The sequence below is a fragment of the Hirundo rustica genome, unplaced genomic scaffold, assembly GCF_015227805.2.
Source record: "Hirundo rustica isolate bHirRus1 unplaced genomic scaffold, bHirRus1.pri.v3 unplaced_BUSCO_368798at7742, whole genome shotgun sequence".
In the NCBI taxonomy this organism is placed as follows: Eukaryota; Metazoa; Chordata; class Aves; order Passeriformes; family Hirundinidae; genus Hirundo; species Hirundo rustica.
The window spans coordinates 107,426-126,336 of NW_026690730.1; the positions used below are offsets into that span (position 1 = coordinate 107,426).

Below are 18,911 nucleotides of genomic sequence, written 5' to 3' on the forward strand. Positions count from 1 at the left end.
GCCCGGGGCTCGGGGGGCCCGGGGGGCTGCGGAGACAGCGCCGGATGGGGCGGGGGGGTCCCGGGGGGAGCGGGAAGCGGGGATCCCCCCCCCCGGGATGGATTCGGGGTGAAGAGGGACACTGGGGATCCCCCGGGATGGATTCGGGATGGGGACATTGGGATCCCTTGGGATGGATTCGGGATGGGGACATTGGGATCCCTTGGGATGGATTCGGGATGGGGACATTGGGGATCCCCCGGGATGGATTTGGGGGTCGGGGGGACAATGGGATCCCTTGGGATGGATTTGGGGGTGAAGGGGGACATTGGGATCCCTTGGGATGGATTTGGGGGTGGGGGGGGGACATTGGGATCCCTTGGGATGGATTCGGGATGGGGACATTGGGACCCCCCCGGGATGGATTTAGGGGTCGGGGGGACATTGGGGATCCCCCGGGATGGATTCGGGATGGGACATTGGGATCCCTTGGGATGGATCTGGGGGTGAGGAGGGACATTGGGATCCTCCCGGGATGGATTTGGGGGTGGGGGGGGACATTGGGGACCCCTCCCGGAGGCTCGGGGGGGGTGGGGAGGGACGCGCGCGCCGCGCACGTGGGGCCGGGAATGGCGGGAGAACCGGGACGGATGGAGGAGGGGGGAATGGGGGATGGAAAGGATCCGGGGGTTCCCCCCCCCTCCCCTCCCCGCGCCCCCGGTGAAATCCCCCCGGCACCCCCCGAGCTCCATCGCCCCCCGCCCCACACCGGATTGAGCCCCCGGCCGCCCCCGCCCCCGGCATCCCGCCCCCGGAACAGCCCCGCAGCGCCCCCGGAGCCCCAAATACCCCCCGGGACCCCCAAATACCCCCCCTGGACCCCCGATCTGCCCCCAATCCCCCTCCCAACGCCCCCCCAGATCCCCAACCACCCCCGTGCCCCGCTCCTCTCTCCCGATCCCCGGTTCCGACCCCCGGGGCCTCTCCCGCTCTCCCCACTCCCGGGACCCCCGGTTCTCCCCTCACGGCGCCCCCCCCTCACCCCCGCAGGCCCCGGGCGCCGCTCCCGCCGCCCCCCGCGCTGCCGGTACCTGCCCGGTGGGTCCCGGAGGGGTCCCGGTGTGGGTTTCTTTTTTGGGGGGGGGGATCCCGGTGTTTTTTTTTGCGGGGGGGGGGCCGGTCCCGGTGTTCGGGGAGGGGGGGGGGTGGGAGCGCGGCCGGGGGGGTTTTCGCCGCTGCCCCCCGTGACCCCCGCCGGCCACCGTCCGCCCCGCGCGGCCGCGTCACGTGCGCAGGGGACGGGGCCTCGAGGGGAAGAGGCGGAGCCGCGCGCGGGGAAGAGGGGAGCCCGCAACGCGCAGGCGCCGAGTCCCCGGAAGGCGGCGGGGACTGCAACTCCCAGCGCGCACCGCGCGCGGGCGGAATCACTGCCAGGAAAGAGGGGGAGGGAAATACCAAGTGTCGTCCCCCCCCACCCCTGCAGATCTGGGTCACTGGGGAGAACTGGGGGGACTGGAAAGGGCTCCAGAGGGGACTGGGGGGACTGGAAAGGGCTCCAGAGGGAACTGGGGGGACTGGGGAGGGCTCCAGAGGGAACTGGGGGGACTGGGGAGGGGGTCTGGGGCAGTTGGGAGGAACTGGGCACAGATCAGGGGGAACTGGGAGGGAAATGGGGGCAGTTGAGGGCAACTGGGGTGAACTGGTGGGAGTCTGGGGGAACTGGGATGAACCGGTGGGGTTCAGGGCGGTGTCCCCCCCAACTTTATCTGGGTGAAAATCCCCCAAAACAAGTAAAAAACAGTGCTGGGGAAAGCGGCGTGGTAAAGAAAGGCTTTGAGGCTGGGGGGGGGCATTGGGGCTCCCCCCCCTCCCAAACCCCCCCCCCCCCCAGAATCCCCAAAAACCACTCGGCTCCTCCGAAACCTCTGAGCTCTTTAATGCTGCGCCGCCCCCCCCCCCCAAATCCCCCCAAAACGCGGGCGTGGGGAGAGGGGCGTGGCCATAGAAAAGGGGCGGGGCCAGCACCCCCCCCTCAATGGGTATTTTGGGGGGGGGTCAGGGCAGGACCCCCCCCAGTGGGTGTTTTGGGGAGGGGGGGCGCAGCCTTGGAAAGCGTTTTTGGGGAGGGGGCGTGGCCACATTTGGGGGGGGGGGTCAGCGCTATTTCATCAAATGTTTTTTGGGGGGGGTGGGCGGGGTCAGGACCCCCCCTCCCCAGCCGGTATTTTTGGGGGGGGGGTTGGCGTTATTTCATCGGGTAATTTTGGGGCAGGGGGCGTGTCCGGGGCCCCGCCCATCGGGTATTTTGGGGGGGGGGTGGGAGTCTCTTTGACCGGGTGTTTTTTTGGGGGGTCCCGGCCGGGCCGGGGGCCCCCCCCGCGGGTGTTTTTTTTGGGGGGGGGCCGGCGCTATTTGACCAGGGGCCGCGTCTTGTCGTCGTCGCTGCACTGGTGCGCTTTGTACTTCTGCACCTCCGCCAGGTACTTGGCCCACGCGTCGCCTTTACTCGTCAGCACCTGCGCCCCCAAAAACGCCCCCAAAACGCCCCAAAAATCGGGGGAGGGTCTCGGCACGCCCGACACCCCCCCCCGGCCCCACCTCCGAACCCCAGCCCGGGTCGGCCACTCGCCCACCCTGAGACCCCCAATCCCCTCCAGGACCCCCAGTTCTGGCCTCATCCCTCTCAATCCCCTCCAGGATCCCCGAATTTCCCATCCAGGACCCCCAAATCCCCCACCCTGACCCCAAATTTCCCTTCCAAGACCCCCAAAACCCCTTCCAGGACCCCCAAATCCCCCACCCTGACCCCAAATTTCCCCTCCAGGACCCCCAAATCCCCTCTCGCCACCCCTCAATATCCCCACCCGACCCCAGATTTCCCCTCCAGGACCCCCAATTCCCTCCCAGTCCCCCACCCTGACCCCAAATTTCCCTTCCAGGACCCCCAATGTCCCCACCTGATGATAAATTTCCCCTCCCCAGACCCTCAGTCCTCCTCCAGGACCCCCCAATCCCCCTCCAGGACCCCCAAAACCCCTCCAATCCCCCCTCCCGGCCCCCCCGCGCCACCTCCTCGTCCGTCTTTTGCTTCTTGGCCACCACTCCCGTTTTCAGGGCCAGCTTGTTGCCCCCCGCCGCCGCCCCACCTGGGGAAGGGACACACCTGCCCCGTTACCGGGAGCGGGGGGGGGGGCGCGGTGACCCCCGGGGCTCCAACCCGCCCCGAACTGCCCCGGAACGGGGAAACAACCGGGGAGGCACCGGGACGGAAGAGTCCGGCGGCGGCGCCGGGGAGGAGGAGGCACCGCCGCCGCCGAGGAGCTCCAGGCACGGCCCCGAGGAGCCCCGGGAGCGGCCCCGGGAGCGGCCCCGGTTCCCCTCACGCGTTCGGGCCGGGCCGGCGGGAGCGGAGCCGGGAGGAGCCCGCGGGCCGCCGCGTCCTTACGAAGCTGAGCGCGCCGCCGCTCCTCTTCGCGCCGTCGGCCCCGCGCTGCGGGCCGAGCCCGGTGCCGCCGCCGCCGCCGGACGCCTCCGCGGCCGCCGCCGCCTCGCGCTCCCGCTGCTGCTCCTCCGCCTCCATCTTGCGCTTGAAGAGCTCCAGGAAGCTGCCGTCGTTGGCGAACACGTTGACGCCGCCGCCCGGGCCCGGGGGGGGCGGCGAAGGCGCCTCCGGGGCCTCCCGGTCCTCGCCGCGCGCCGCCATCTTGTCCGCCGCCACCGCCGCCGGCGCCGCCGGATGACGTCAGCGCGACCGCCGCGGCGGCGGTGGCGCCGGTTTGTGACGTCAGCGAGGTCCCCCGCCGGCGGGGCGGCGTTGCCAGGCAACGCGAGGGGCTGCCGCGGCTCCGCCCCGCCCCCGGCCGCGATTGACGGCCAGCACGGCCAATGGGAATAGAGAGAACGGAGGGCGCGGCGGCGCTCTGGCCAATCAGAGCGCGGCGGGCGGCGGCGCGGGGAAGATGGCGGCGGCGGCGGCGGGCGGGTGGGCGGCCGAGGCCCCCGAGGAGTTCGAGGACGCGCCCGACGTGGAGCCGCTGGAGCCGACGCTGGCCAACATCATCGAGCAGCGCAGCCTCAAGTGGATCTTCGTGGGCGGCAAGGGCGGCGTGGGCAAGACCACGTGCAGGTGCGGCGGGGACCGGGACGGCACCGGAGGAACGGGAGGTGTGGCGGGGATCGGGGCGGGACTGGGGAGAACGGGACGGGCCGGGGGCTCGGGGCGCGGCTGGAGGAGCGGCCCCGGACGGGATGGGCCGGGAGACACCGGGGACGCCGGGCCGGGATGGAGGATCCGCTGTGGCGAGGACAGCAGAGGAGGGACACGGGGGGGACAACGCAGCGACCACCCTGAGGGGGGACCCGGACACCTGAGGGGTGACACGGATACCTGAGAGGTGACAGAGGCGCCTGAAGGGACGCACAGACACCCGAGGGGCGACAGAGACACCTGAGGGGGCACCTGCCCCCCGAGGGGTCACGCTCACCCCCCTGTCCCCTCTGCCGAGGGCTGGCTCCAGCTCGGGGGGGGGATCAGTGAGGGCCGATCCTGATCCAGGCCCCCCCCTGAGCCCTCCAGAGACCCCCCCTGAGCCCCCCCGAGCCCCCCTGAGCCCCCCGTGGCCGTCCCCAGCTGCAGCCTGGCCGTGCAGCTGTCGCGGGTGCGCGAGAGCGTGCTGATCATCTCCACCGACCCCGCTCACAACATCTCCGACGCCTTCGACCAGAAATTCTCCAAGGTGCCCACCAAGGTCACCGGCTACGACAACCTCTTCGCCATGGTGGGTCTCGGGGTGGGGTGGGATGTTTTGGGGAGGGGTCCCAGGGCCGTGCTGAGCCCCATCCCCATCCCGTCCTCGCAGGAGATCGACCCCAGCCTGGGCGTGGCGGAGCTGCCCGACGAGTTCTTCGAGGAGGACAACGTGCTGAGCATGGGCAAGAAGATGATGCAGGAGGCCATGAGCGCCTTCCCCGGCATCGACGAGGCCATGAGCTACGCCGAGGTCATGAGGTGGGCCCGGAGGGGGACGGGGCCGGGGTGAGGCGGGGGGGCTCCCGGGGCGCCGTGCTGAGCCCCCCGAGCCCCCCGCCCCGTCCCCAGGCTGGTGAAGGGGATGAACTTCTCGGTGGTGGTGTTCGACACGGCGCCCACGGGGCACACGCTGCGCCTGCTCAACTTCCCCACCATCGTGGAGCGCGGGCTGGGCCGCCTGATGCAGATCAAGAACCAGATCAGCCCCTTCATCTCGCAGGTGGGGGTTCGGGAGGGGGATTCGGGGGGATTTGGGGCCGGGGGGGGGCGGCAGGGAGAGGATTTGGGGAGGATTCGGGGGGGATTCGGGGCCGGGGGGGCGGCAGGGAGAGGATTTGGGGGGATTTGGGGGGGATTCGGGGCCGGGGGGGCGGCAGGGAGAGGATTTGGGGGGGATTCAGGGGGTGTTTTGGGGATATTTGGGGTCACAGCAGCATCCCCCCCAGATGTGTAACATGCTGGGGCTGGGAGGATCCAGGGGGGGATTCAGGGAGGATTTGGGATGATCAGGGGGGTTTTGGAGGTTTTTGGGGGGGATTCAGGGGGGTTTTTGGGGGGGGGTTTTGGGGATATTTGGGGTCACAGCAGCGTCCCCACAGATGTGTAACATGCTGGGGCTCGGGGACATGAACGCCGACCAGCTGGCGTCCAAGCTGGAGGAGACGCTGCCGGTGATCCGCTCGGTCAGCGAGCAGTTCAAGGACCCGGTGAGCACCGGGACGGGGGACTGGGAGGGACTGGGAGGGAACTGGGAGGGACTGGGAGGGGACTGGGAGGGGGCTGGGAGGGAACTGGAGGGGGCTGGGGGGACTGGGGGGTGCTGGGAGGACTGGGGGACTGGGAGTGACTGGGGGGACTGGGGGGGGACTGGGAGTGACTGGAGGGACTGGGAGGGGACTGGGATGGACTGGGAGGGACTGGGAGGGGACTGGGAGGGACTGGGAGGGGGCTGGAGGGGTCTGGGGGGGACTGGGGGGTGCTGGGAGCGAGTGGTGGTGGGGACAGGGACAGGGACAGGGCTGAGCCAGTCCGTGCACATTCCTGAGGGGAATAAAAGAATAAAAAACAGGGATGGGGACAGGGACAGGGATGGGGACAGGGACCCCTCAGGGCAGGGATGGGGACAGGGATGGGGACAGGGACCCCTCGGGGCAGGGATGGGGACAGAGACAGGGGCGCCTCAGGGCAGGGATGGGGACAGGGATGGAGACAGGGACAGGGACAGCGACGCCTCAGGGACAGCGATCCAGATGGGCACAGGGATAAGGCAGAGCCATCTCTGAGGGCAGGGTGGGGACAGGGACAGGGAGCCCTCTGGGCACCTGGGGGTGGCACCTGTGTCCTTGTGTCCTTGCGTCCGTCCTTGCCCCAGTGTGTCCCCAGTGTGTCCCCAATGTCCCTGATGTCCCCAATGTCCCCAATGTCTCCCGGTGTCCCCAGGAGCAAACAGCGTTCACCTGTGTGTGCATCGCCGAGTTCCTGTCCCTGTGTCCCTGTGTCCCTGTGTCCCTGTGTCCCTGTGTCCCTGTGTCCCTGTGTCTGTCCCTGCTGTGTTCCCAATGTCCCTGATGTCCCCAATGTCCCCAATGTCCCCCCGGTGTCCCCACCCAGGAGCAGACGACGTTCATCTGCGTGTGCATCGCCGAGTTCCTGTCCCTGTGTCCCTGTGTCTGTCCCTTGTCCCCAATGTGTCCCCAATGTCCCTGATGTCCCCCGGTGTCCCCAGGAGCAAACAGCATTCACCTGCGTGTGCATCGCCGAGTCCCTGTCCCTGTGTCCCTGTGTCCCTGTGTCCCTGTGTCCCTGTGTCTGTCCCTGCTGTGTCCCCAGTGTCCCTGATATCCCCAATGTCCCCAATGTCCCCCAGTGTCCCCAGGAGCAGACGACGTTCATCTGCGTGTGCATCGCCGAGTTCCTGTCCCTGTGTCCCTGTGTCCCTGTGTCCCTGTGTCTGTCCCTGCTGTGTCCCCAATGTCTCCAATGTGTCCCCAATGTCCCTGATGTCCCCTTGGTGTCCCCACCCAGGAGCAGACGACGTTCATCTGTGTGTGCATCGCCGAGTTCCTGTCCCTGTGTCCCTGTGTCCCTGTGTCTGTCCCTGCTGTGTCCCCAGTGTCCCTGATATCCCCAATGTCTCCAATGTGTCCCCAATGTCCCTGATGTCCCCTTGGTGTCCCCACCCAGGAGCAGACGACGTTCATCTGCGTGTGCATCGCCGAGTTCCTGTCCCTCTACGAGACGGAGCGCCTGATCCAGGAGCTGGCCAAGTGCCGCATCGACACGCACAACATCGTGGTGAACCAGCTGGTGTTCCCTGACCCGCTGCGGCCCTGCCGCATGTGCGAGGCGCGCCACAAGATCCAGGCCAAGTACCTGGACCAGGTAACGCCCGCCTGGGCTGTGGGATGGTGTTTGGGGGGGGTTATGGGGGGCAGGTAACGCTCACCTGGGCTGTGGGATGGGGTTAGGAGAGGGTTAAATGGACAGGTAATGCCCACCTGGGCTGTGGGATGGGGTTTGGGGGGGTTATGGGGGGCAGGTAACACTCACCTGGGCTGCGGGATGGGGTTAGGAAAGGGTTAAATGACAGGTAACGCCCACCTGGGCTGTGGGATGGGGTCAGGAAGGGGTTAAATGGACAGGTAACTCTCACCTGGGCTGTGGGGAGGGTTTGGGGGGGTACTGGGGGATCCAGGAGCGTTCTGAAGGGTTCAGAGGGATTTTGGGGGGGGGTTTAGGAGGATCTGGGGGGTTCTGGGGGGGGTTCAGGGGGCTCTGGGGGGTTCTGGGGGGGGTTCAGGGGGCTCTGAGGGATTTTGGGGGGTGGTTTTTGGGGGGGGGATCTGGGGGGCTCTGAGGGGTTCAGGAGGGTCCAGTGGGATCCAGGGGGATCCTGGGGGGTTCAGGGGGATCTGGGGGGGCTCTGAGGGGTTCTGGGGGGCTCAGGGCGCTCCGGGGGGGCTCAGGGCGCTCCGGGGGTCCCGTTCCCACGCCCCCCGCGCCCCCCCCCGCAGATGGAGGACCTGTACGAGGATTTCCACATCGTGAAGCTGCCGCTGCTGCCGCACGAGGTGCGGGGGGGGGACAAGGTCAACACCTTCAGCTCCCTGCTGCTGGACCCCTACCAGCCCCCCAGCCCCAAATGACCCCCCCCGGGGCTCCATCCCGACCCCCCGGGGGGGGCACGGCCCCCTCCTCACCGCCCCCACCCCGCTGTCACCCCCATTTTGGGGAGGGGTTGGGGGCGGAGGTGGGACCCCTCCCGAGGGTGGGGGGGGAGTGTAAATAATAAATTTGAGAAGCAAAAACGCGTCTGGTTTATTGGGGAGGGGGGCGACGGGTTGGGGGGGGGTCAGGATGGATTGGGGGGGGGGTCAGGATGGATCGGGGGGGGTCCGGATGGATTTCATGGGTTCAGGATGGATTTTGGGGGGGGTCAGGATGGATCTGGGGGGGTCCGGATGGATTTTACGGGTTCAGGATGGATTTTGGGGGGGGTCAGGATGGATCTGGGGGGGTCCGGATGGATTTTGGGGCGGTGACGTCAGCGCCGCTGGCGCCGAGCCCGGCTGTGGCGGGGAACCCTCATTAACACCGGATTAAGGGTGGGGGGCGCGGGGGGGGGGTCCTGGGGAGGATTTGGGGGTCCCGGGGGGGGGTTCGGGGTCCCGGCAGGGGCAGCCGGGGAGCGGCGGCGCTTTGGGGGGGGTCCCGGTGTCCCCCCCCGTGTCCCCCCCGTGTCCCGCTGGGATCTGTCCCCGGCGCTGGCCCGAGGCCACCGCGATGGAGCCGGAGCCCAAAAAACAACCCAAAACAACCCAAAAACACCGCTACTGTCCCAAAAACAACCCCCCCCCGGCCAAAAATAATCCCCCCGACCCAAAACAACCCCGCCCCCGGTCCCCAAATCCCCCCCGAGCCCGGCGCGGGGGGCTCGGACCGGCGCGGCCACCGCCGGGGAACCGGAGCGGGGACCCCCCGAGCCCGTGTCCCCCCCGAGCCCGTGTCCCCTCCCCTCCGTGTCCCCATCCCCGTGTCCCCTCCCCTCCGTGTCCCCTCCCGTGTCCCATTTAAGCGCCGGCGCGGGCGGGGGCTGAGCCCGCACGGGGAGCCCGAGCCCGCAGGTGAGGGGGGGACGGGGACACCGGAGGGTCCCAGGGGCGCGGGGGGGGTCCCGGGCGTCGGTTTGGGGTCCCCAGGGGTGGTGCCGAGGGGTCCCTGGGGTCCCTGGGTGTCGGTTCGGGGTCCCTGGGTGTCAATTTGGGGTCCCCTGGGTGTCGGCTCCGTGTCCCCATGGGTGGTGCCGGGGGGTCCCGGGGGTCCCTGGGTGTCAGTTTTGGGGTCCCTGGGGTGCGGGGGGGGTCCCGGGGGTCGGTTTGGGGTCCCCCCTCCGCGGGATTTTGGTGTCCCCAAGCCCCCCCAGCGTCCCCAACTCCCCCCCCCCGCCATGTCCCTGCGATGTCCCTGAGGGTGGCGCGTCCCCAGGGGGTGTCCTCCTTTGGGGTCAGTGTCCCCGCGGTGTCCCCCGATGTCCCCAGGGTGCCACCCCGTGTCCTGCCGGTGTCCCCCCCGTGTCCCCTGATGTCCCCAGTGTCCCCTGATGTCCCCCCGTGTCCCCTGATGTCCCCTGATGTCCCCCCGTGTCCCCTGATGTCCCCCCGTGTCCCCTGATGTCCCCTGATGTCCCCCCGTGTCCCCCCCGTGTCCCCTGATGTCCCCCCGTGTCCCCCGTGTCCCGCAGGTGTCCCCCCGGTGTCCCCATGACTGTCACCTACACGTCACGCGTGGCCACCGCGCGCCTGGCCGGGTTCTCGCGGCTGCTGCTGCTGTGGCGCGGGAGCATTTACAAACTGCTGTACCGGGAGCTGCTGCTCTTCCTGGGAGCGTACCTGGGGCTCAGCCTGGCCTACAGGTGAGGGGCACGGGGACACGGGGACACGGGGACAGGGACAGGGGACATGGGGACACGGGGACAGGGACAGGGACAGGGACAGGGACACGGGACAGGGACAGGGACAGGGACAGGGGACACAGGGACACGGGGGCACTGGGACACAGGGACACGGGGACACGGGGACACGGGAGGTGACAGGGACACGAGCGTCCCCCGCCAGGTTCCTGCTGTCCGAGGCGCAGCGCCGCCTCTTCGAGAAGCTGGCGCTGTACTGCGACAAATCGGCCAACCTGATCCCCGTGTCCTTCGTGCTCGGTGAGACCCCGGCACCCCGGGACCCCCGGGACCCCTGGCACCCCCAGGACTGCCCTGAGACCCCTGGGACCCCTGGGACGACCCTGGGACCCCCTGGGACCCCCCCAAAACCCCCAGAAACCCCCGAGAACACCCCGGGACCACCCTGGGACCACTCTGGGACCGCCAGGACCCCTGGTGTCCCCAAAGTCATCAGTGTCCCCAAAGTCATCAGTGTCCCCAAAGTCGTCAGTGTTCCCAGTGTTCCCTCCGTTCCCCCCAGCTGCCCCAGTTCCCCCAGCGTTCCCGGTTTCCCCAGTCCCCCCAGTTCCCCTCCCAGTGCTCCCAGTCCTGTTCCCAGTGTTCCCAGCGTTCCCAGTCCCATTCCCAGTGTTCCCAGTCCCATTCCCAGTGCTCCCAGTCCCCTCCCAGTGCTCCCAGTGTTCCCAGTCCCATTTCTAGTGCTCCCAGTCCCATTCCCAGTCCCCCCAGTCCCATTCCCAGTGTTCCCAGTCCCATTCCCAGTGTTCCCAGTCCCCCCAGTCCCATTCCCAGTGTTCCCAGTGTTCCCAGTCCCATTCCCAGTGTTCCCAGTCCCATTCCCAGTGTTCCCAGTCCCGTTCCCAGTGTTCCCAGTCCCCTCCCAGGGCTCCCAGTGCTCCCAGTCACCGCGGCTCTCGGCAGGGTTCTACGTGGCGCTGGTGCTGGAGCGCTGGTGGGCCCAGTTCCGGGCGGTGCCGGCGCCGGACGCGCTGATGCTGGCCGTGGCGGCAGTGTCCACGGCGCGGACGCGCGCGGGCGGCTGCTGCGGCGGACGCTGCTGCGCTACGGGAGCCTGGCGGCGCTGCTGGTGCTGCGCGCCGTCAGCACGCCCGTGTACAAGCGCTTCCCCACCACGGACCACCTGGTGCAGGCCGGTGAGTGACCGCTGAGTGACCGCTGGGTGCCCGGTGTGAGCAGTGAGTGACCACTGAGTGCCCACTGGGTGCCCGGTGTGAGCAGTGAGTGACCGCTTCCCCACCACCGACCACCTGGTGCAGGCCGGTGAGTGACCGCTGGGTGACCGCTGGGTGCCCGGTGTGAGCTGTGAGTGACCACTGACCGCTGCTGAGTGCCTGTGAGTGACCGCTGAGTGACTGCTGGGTGCCCGGTGTGGGCAGTGAGTGACCGCTGAGTGCCCAGTGTGAGCTGTGAGTGACCGCTTCCCCACCACCGACCACCTGGTGCAGGCCGGTGAGTGACCGCTGAGTGCCTGGTGAGTGACCACTGAGTGACCGCTGGGTGCCCGGTGTGAGCAGTGAGTGACCACTGAGTGCCCACTGAGTGCCCGGTGTGAGCTGTGAGTGACCGCTGACCGCTGCTGAGTGCCTGGTGAGTGCCCACTGTGTGCCCGGTGTGGGCAGTGAGTGACCACTTCCCCACCACGGACCACCTGGTGCAGGCCGGTGAGTGACCGCTGACCGCTGCTGAGTGCCTGGTGAGTGACCACTGGGTGCTTGGTGAGTGACCACTGAGTGCCCAGCGTGGGCAGTGAGTGACCGCTGGGTGCCCGGTGTGGGCAGTGAGTGACCACTGAGTGACCGCTGAGTGCCCGGTGTGGGCAGTGAGTGACGTCCCAGGTCTGGAGGTGACACCCTGGCTCTGGAGTGACCGTGGGTGTCCGTGGGTGACACTGGGGTGACCCCGGAGGTGACACCAGGGATCCAGGGGTGTCCGTGGTGTCCGTGTCCGTCCGTGTGTGTCCGTGTGTGCCCGTGGTGTCCGTGTGTGTGTGTGTCCATGGTGACCCCGTGTGTCCGTGCGTGTCCGTGGTGACCGCGGGTCCCCGCAGGGTTCCTGACGCGCGAGGAGCGCCGGCGCCTGGAGGGGCTGCGCTCGCCCTACAACAAGTTCTGGGTGCCGTGCGCGTGGTTCGGGGCGCTGGTGGGGCAGGCGCGGCGCGAGGGGCGAGTGCGCGACGACTGCGCGCTCAAACTGCTGATGGAGGTACCGGGGCACCGCGGGGACACCGGGGACACCCACGGGACAGCCAGGACCACCATGGGACACCCATGGGACACCACGGGACACCTTGGGATACCCTGGGACCCCTGGGACCACCACGGGACCCCCGGGAACACCACGGGACACCACGGGAACACCGGGAACACGACGGGACTACCTGGGACCAACCTGAGCCCCCCGAACCCCCCAGGAGCTGAACCGGTTCCGGGCCCACTGCAGCCTCCTGTTCCACTACGACTGGATCAGCGTCCCGCTGGTGTACACACAGGTGGGGACACCGGGGGACACCGGGGGACACCTGGGACAGCTGGGGACACACCTGGGACACCTGGGACAGCTGGGACAGCTGGGGACACACCTGGGACACCGGGGGGCACCTGGGGACACACCTGGGACAGCTGGGGGACATCTGGGGGCCACCTGGGGGGCACCTGGGGACACACCTGGGACACCGGGGGGCACCTGGGGACACACCTGGGACAGCTGGGGGACATCTGGGGGCCACCTGGGGGGCACCTGGGGACACCACCTGGGACACCGGGGGGCACCTGGGACAGCTGGGGACAGCTGGGGACACCTGTGAGACACACGGTGGCACACGGAGCACACGGGACACACACAGGTGGCACACAGGGGGCACACAGGTGGCACACACAGGTGGCACACACGGAGCACACACGGAGCACACACAGGTGGCACACAGGTGGCACACAGGTGGCACACACAGGTGGCACACAGGTGGCACACATGGAGCACACAGGTGGCACACACAGGACACAGGACGGGCCCTGTCCCCGCAGGTGGTCACCATCGCCGTGTACACCTTCTTCCTCACCTGCCTGATCGGGCGGCAGTTCCTGGACCCGGCCCAGGGCTACGCCGGGCACGAGCTGGACCTGGGCGTGCCCGTGTTCACCCTGCTGCAGTTCTTCTTCTACGTGGGCTGGCTCAAGGTGCGCAGGGGGCACCTGGGGGCACCTGGGGCACACCTGGGGCACACCTGGGGCACCTGGGGGCACCTGGGGCACACCTGGGGCGCACCTGGGGGCACCTGGGGCACACCTGGGGCACACCTGGGGCACCTGGGGGCACCGGGGGGGGTTGGGGACTCCTGGGGACTCCTGGGGACACCTGGGACACCTGAGGGGGTTTTGGGACTCCTGGGGACACCTGGGACACCTGTGGGGTTTTGGGGACACCTGTGGGGTTTTGGGGACCCCTGCCAGCCCCGGCCCCCGCCGCAGGTGGCCGAGCAGCTCATTAACCCCTTCGGGGAGGACGACGACGACTTCGAGACCAACACACTCATCGACCGCAACTTCCAGGTGAGTGCGGGGACAGCAGGTGAGTGTGGGGATCCCCAGGTGAGTGTGGGGCTCCAGGTGAGTGTGGGGGATCCCCGGGTGAGTGAGTGTGGGGATCCCCAGGTGCGCACAGGGGGATCCAGGTTTATTCAGGGACACCCCAGGTTTATTCAAGGACACCCCAGGTGTATTCAGGGACACCCAAGGTGCGCACAGGGTTACCCAAGGTGCGCACAGGGCTGCCCCAGGTATATTCAGGGTTGCCCCAGGTGTGTTCAGGGTTGCCCCAGGTGCGCACAGGGTTACCCCAGGTGTATTCAGGGGTACCCCAGGTGCACACAGGGGTGCCCCAGGTGCGCACAGCGCTGCCCCAGGCGCGGCCCGGGCCGCCGCAGCCGTGCCCAGGTGCGCGCCGTGCCAGGTGTCCATGCTGGCGGTGGATGAGCTCTACGGGGAGGTGCCGGCGCTGGAGCGCGATCGCTACTGGGACGCCGCCAGCCCCCGGGCGCCCTACACGGCCGCGGCCGCGCCGCGCCCCACCTTCCGCGGCTCCGCCTTCGACGTCACGTGAGCGACCCCGGCCCCCGACCCCCCCGGGACCCCCGAACCCCGAACCCCCTCCCTGGGACCCCCCCGACCCCCGACCCCCGAATCCCGACCCCCCTCCCCGGGACACCCCGAACCCCGAACCCCGAACCCCCGAACCCGAACCCCCCGAACCCCGAACCCCCCCGGGACCCCCGACCCCGAACCCCCGATTCCCCACCTCCGAACCCCCCCCGGACCCCCGAACCCCCTCCCCGGGACCCCCCCGAGCCCCCCCCGGGACCCCCACGAACCCCGAACCCCCTCCCCGGGACCCCCCCGAAAACCGGGAAACCACATCCCGGGAATGCCCAAAAAAAACGGGAAACCACATCCTGGGATCCGCCCCCCCCCCCAAAAATGGGAACCACATCCTGGGATTGCCCAAACTCCTGGGACACCCCCCCCCCCAAACCTTCTGCGCCTCCCCCTGAGGGGTTTTTGGGGTGCCTGGGGTGACCCGGGTTGGTCTTTTGGGTTTTTTTGGGGGGGGTTCCCCGTGTTGTTTTTCGGGGTTTTTTTTGGGTTCCCCGTGCTGGTTTTTGGGTTTTTTTGGGGGGGATCCCCGTGTTGTTTTTGGGTTTTTTGGGGTTCCCCGTGTTGTTTTTTTTTGGGGGGGTGGGATTTTGGGCTGACCCCCCCCGGCGCTCCCCGCAGCCTGGCCAAGGAGGAGATGCAGTTCCAGCCGCTGGAGGACATCGGGGACCCCCCCGGGGACCCCCTGGACCCCTCCCCGCCGCCGCCCCCGCTCCCCGCCGCCCGTCGCTGTCCCCGAGGGCGGCGGCCCCGAGACCCCCCCGGGGGGCGACAGGGACCCCCAGGAGCGGTGGCTGCTGCACCCCGAGAACGCCGTCTGAGAGCACCCCGAGACCCCCAATAAACTCGAGAGATCCCGGAACCGGGGAGGAGGGACGGATTTAACCAAAAGCGGGGAAATCACACACAAAAAACCCACAAAAACACAAAAAAAAAAAACCGGGAGAGGGGAGAGGGGCGGCTGGGAGGGTGAGGAGGGACAGAGCCCGGAATTCCACACCCGGAATCCCGCGTCCAAAATCCCGCACCCGAAATCCCACACCCCAAATCCTGCACCCAAAATTCCGCACCCAGAATCCTGCACCCAGAATCCTGCACCCAGAATCCCGCATCCGAAATTCCACCTCCAAAATCCTGCCTTTGAAATTCCACACCAGAATCCTGCACCCAAAATTCCACCTCCAAAATCCCACCTCCGAAATTCCACCTCCAGAATCCCGCACCCGAAATTCCACACCCGGAATCCCGCATCCGAAATCTCACACCCAAAATCTTTCACCCAAAATCCTGCACCCAAAATCCTGCACCCAGAATCCTGCATCCAGAATCCCACACCCAAAATCCCACACCCAGAATCCCACATCCAAAATCGCACACCCAAAATCCCACACCCCAAATCCCGCACCCAGAATCCCCCCTCCGAAATTCCACAACCAAAATCCCGCACCCAGAATCCGGCACCCGAAATTCCACACTCAAAATCCCGCCTCCGAAATTCCACCTCTGGAATCCCGCCTCCGGATCTGCACCCCTGAAATCCAGCATCCGAATTCCCAACCCAAAACCCCGACTCCGAAATCCCGCCCTCAAAACCCGAGGCCCAGATTCCTGACCCCCGAAATTCCAACCCCCGAAATCCCAAACCCAGGTTTTCACCTCCGAATCCCCGCCCTGGAAACCCCGACGCCCAAATTCCCAAACCCCAAAATTCCTCCTCCCGGATCCCCACCCGCGCCGCCGCTCGCGCCCAGCCCCGTTCATTTTTGGGGGTTTTTTTGGTTTTTTTTGAGAATACAAACCCCTGAAGCAAAGCCGGAATCACGGCCAAGCTTTACAGCGAGCTCAGAACGGTTGGAGCTCCGCAAAACGCATTTTCTTCACCCTCTCCCACCCCTTTTCAGCCTTTTTTCACCCTTTTTTTTACCCATTTCACCCTTTTTCACCCCTTTCCACCCTTCTTTTCCACCTTTCCCTCCGTATTCACACTTTTTTTCACCCTTTCCTCCCCTTTTTTTCCCCCACCTCTTTTCACTCCTTTTTAAACCCCTTTCGCTCTTTTAAACACCTTTTCACCCCTTTTTTAAACTCCCTTCATGCATTTTTTACCCTTTTCACACATTTTTTACGCTTTCACACTTTTTCACCCCTTTTCTTCACCCTTTTTCTCCCCTTTCCACCCTTTCTTTTCCACCTTTTCACCCATATTCACACATTTTTCACCTTTTTTTACCCATGTTCACACATTTTCTCACTTTTTTTCACACATATTCACACATTTTCACCTTTTTTACCCATATTCACACATTTTTCCACCTTTTTCACCCATATTCACGCATTTTTTCGCCTTTTTTCCCCCCACATTCCCTTTTTTCCCCCATATATTGACGCATTTTTCCACTTTTTTTACCCATATTCACGCATTTTTTCCCCACATATTCACGCATTTTTTCACTTTTTTTCACCCATATTATTCACGCATTTTTCCTCCCCGCTTCTCCCCGTTCTCAGCCCGTCGCGGGCCGCCCCTCTCGGCAGGGCTCAGCTCCACGGCGGGGCTCAGCTCCACGGCGGGGCTCAGCTCCACGGCGGGGCTCAGCTCCACGGCAGGGCTCAGCTCCGTGGCGGGGCTCAGCTCCGCGGCGGGGCTCAGCTCCACGGCGCTGTGGTTCTGGCGGTGCCCAGCTCCACCGCGGGGCTCAGCTCCACGGCAGGGCTCAGCTCCACGGCGGGGCTCAGCTCCACGGCGGGGCTCAGCTCCACCGCGGGGCTCAGCTCCACGGCGGGGCTCAGCTCCACGCGGGGCTCAGCTCCACGGCAGGGCTCAGCTCCGCAGGGCTCAGCTCCACGGCGGTGCTCAGCTCCACGGCAGGGCTCAGCTCCATGGCAGGGCTCAGCTCCACGGCGCTGTGCTTCTGGCGGGGCTCAGCTCTGTGGGGCTCAGCTCCACGGCGGGGCTCAGCTCCACGGCGCTGTGCTTCTGGCGGGGCTCAGCTCCGCGGCGGGGCTCAGCTCCGTGGGGCTCAGCTCCGCGGCGGGGCTCAGCTCCACGGCGCTGTGCTTCTGGCGGGGCTCAGCTCCGCGGCGGGGCTCAGCTCCGTGGGGCTCAGCTCCACGGCGGGGCTCAGCTCCACGGCGCTGCGGTTCTGGCGGTGCAGGCGCTCGTTGCGCTCCGAGCGCAGCTCCCGGCGGCTCAGGCGGCGCAGCGGCTCCGGCAGGTGCCCGAACTCCTCGTCGTTGACGTCGCAGTCCTTCAGCGCCTCCCGCAGCAGCCACCAGCGCCCCAGGAAGCCCAAATCCAGCAGCTCCCCGAAGCTCCAGGGCGGCGGGCGGAGGTGCGGGCACAGCGCCGAGTAGAGCGCGGCGTCGGCGGCCCGGGGCTCGGCCGCGGCCACGGCCACCAGCCCCAGGTCGCGGACGCGGAGCCGCCCCAGCTCCCGCAGCCGCAGCAGCCGCCGCACCCTGCGCTCGGCGCGGGGGCTCCGCGACCCCGCCGGGAGCCCGCCCCAGCTCGGCCGCCGCCGCCACGGCCGCGCTCTCCAGAGAGTCCCGGTCCGGCACGGAGCGCGCCAGCGCCGCGCACAGCGCCAGCGAGGCGGCGGAGAGCAGCGCGGGCAGCGGGCGGCGCCGGGCGGCGGCGGCGGCTTCGCGCACGGAGGTGGAGTAGTCGCGGAGCAGGGCTCGGCACCAGCGGCCTGCGGGGAGGGAGCGGGAGGGGTGGGGAAGGGATGGGTGGATGGGGAATGGAGGAATGGGGAGGGATGGGGAATGGATGGACGGACAAGGGGTCAGGGACAGGATGGATGGAGAAGGGGTCAGGGTCAGGAGAGACCCCGGGATGGATGGATGGATGGATGGATGGGGAATGGATGGGGAATGGATGGACAGGGGGGTCAGGGACAGGGAATGAGGGAGAGACCCCCGGGAATGGATAGATGGGGAATGGTTGGATGGGGAATGGATGGGGAGGGATGGATGGATGGATGGATGGGGAATAGATGGACAGGGGGTCAGGGACAGGAGAGACCCCGGGAATGGATGGATGGATGGATGGATGGATGGATGGACGGGGAATGGACGGGGAATGGACAGACAGACAGGGGGGTCAGGGAGATGAGAGACCCCGGGAATGGATGGATGGATGGATGGATGGGGAATGGATGGACGGACAAGGGGTCAGGGAGAGGAGAGACCCCCGGGAATGAGGGAGAGACCCCCAGGGACAGGAAGACCCCCCAGAATGGATGGACGGGGAATGGATGGATGGACAGGGGGGTCAGGGAGAATGGAGACCCCCGGGGAGAGACCCCCGGGAGAGGGGAGACCCCCAGGGAGAGAGGGAGACCCCAGGGAAAGGGAGAGACCCCCGGGAGAGGGGAGAGAGACCCCCGGGAGAGGGGAAACCACCCCCCCGTGTTATGGGGACCACCCGAGCCCCTCCTGAGTTATGGGGACCACCCCGAGCTCCTCTTTCGGTACCAGTGGGGTCCCCCCGGGAGAACGGGAGGCTTTGGGGACCCCCAGACCCCCCCAGACCCTCCCGAGGCCCCGAATCGCCCCCACACCGGAGCGCCCCGCGGCGCCGCCCCCTCAAGGGCCCGGTCTCCCCGCCCCGCGAGGTCCCCGTCGCCCCTGAGAGCCTCCGGGACCCTCACCGAGCCGGCTGTCCCTCAGGCGCCCCCAGAGCCCGCGGCTCGCTCCGCCCGCCGCCGCCGCCGCCGCCATCACCGGAACGGCTCCGCCGCGGGAAACCCGCCGAGCGCGGAACCGGAGCGGCGGGGCCGCGGGG

General features: G+C 67.6%; 4 protein-coding genes across 4 annotated transcripts; 2 read left to right on the forward strand and 2 right to left on the reverse strand.

Moving 5' to 3' along the window:
• Nucleotides 1–1,894: 1,894 nt before the first annotated feature.
• On the reverse strand, nucleotides 1,895–3,693 carry TRIR (telomerase RNA component interacting RNase). Its single transcript, XM_040054446.1, has 3 exons — nucleotides 3,411–3,693; nucleotides 3,049–3,112; nucleotides 1,895–2,495 (listed from the first exon to the last, which is right to left on the reverse strand). Exons 1-3 carry the CDS (start codon nucleotides 3,680–3,682, stop codon nucleotides 2,388–2,390), a joined length of 444 nt encoding a protein of 147 aa, XP_039910380.1. The 5' UTR covers nucleotides 3,683–3,693; the 3' UTR covers nucleotides 1,895–2,387.
• A 245-nt stretch (nucleotides 3,694–3,938) lies between these two features.
• On the forward strand, nucleotides 3,939–8,234 carry GET3 (guided entry of tail-anchored proteins factor 3, ATPase). Its single transcript, XM_040054438.2, has 7 exons — nucleotides 3,939–4,105; nucleotides 4,610–4,757; nucleotides 4,839–4,987; nucleotides 5,078–5,228; nucleotides 5,608–5,715; nucleotides 7,193–7,390; nucleotides 8,023–8,234. Exons 1-7 carry the CDS (start codon nucleotides 3,939–3,941, stop codon nucleotides 8,152–8,154), a joined length of 1,053 nt encoding a protein of 350 aa, XP_039910372.1. The 3' UTR covers nucleotides 8,155–8,234.
• A 1,534-nt stretch (nucleotides 8,235–9,768) lies between these two features.
• On the forward strand, nucleotides 9,769–14,969 carry BEST2 (bestrophin 2). Its single transcript, XM_040054430.1, is given in 10 exon segments — nucleotides 9,769–9,920; nucleotides 10,123–10,217; nucleotides 10,881–10,961; nucleotides 10,964–11,113; nucleotides 12,028–12,182; nucleotides 12,391–12,468; nucleotides 13,001–13,153; nucleotides 13,445–13,525; nucleotides 13,926–14,071; nucleotides 14,747–14,969. Coding segments are annotated over 10 exon segments (1,314 nt in total).
• A 1,327-nt stretch (nucleotides 14,970–16,296) lies between these two features.
• Nucleotides 16,297–18,847, reverse strand: LOC120748304 (YLP motif-containing protein 1). The gene is given in 3 exon segments (XM_058419164.1): nucleotides 16,297–17,622; nucleotides 17,624–18,276; nucleotides 18,778–18,847. Coding segments are annotated over 3 exon segments (1,182 nt in total). The 3' UTR covers nucleotides 16,297–17,163.
• Between the last annotated feature and the right edge of the window lie 64 nt (nucleotides 18,848–18,911).

Bases quoted from the DNA above. Each gene is read 5' to 3' on its own strand.
- TRIR (XM_040054446.1), bottom strand. From the start codon at position 3,682: ATGGCGGCGCGCGGCGAGGACCGGGAGGCCCCGGAGGCGCCTTCGCCG. The intron at 3,113-3,410 runs GCCCGCGGGCTC...TGGGGCGGCGGC, and splicing joins AGCTTCGTAAGGACGCGGCG to GGGGGGCAACAAGCTGGCCC. The intron at 2,496-3,048 runs GTGGCGCGGGGG...TTGGGGGCGCAG, and splicing joins AGCAAAAGACGGACGAGGAG to GTGCTGACGAGTAAAGGCGA.
- GET3 (XM_040054438.2), top strand. From the start codon at position 3,939: ATGGCGGCGGCGGCGGCGGGCGGGTGGGCGGCCGAGGCCCCCGAGGAG. The intron at 4,758-4,838 runs GTGGGTCTCGGG...CCGTCCTCGCAG, and splicing joins ACGACAACCTCTTCGCCATG to GAGATCGACCCCAGCCTGGG. The intron at 7,391-8,022 runs GTAACGCCCGCC...CCCCCCCCGCAG, and splicing joins AGGCCAAGTACCTGGACCAG to ATGGAGGACCTGTACGAGGA.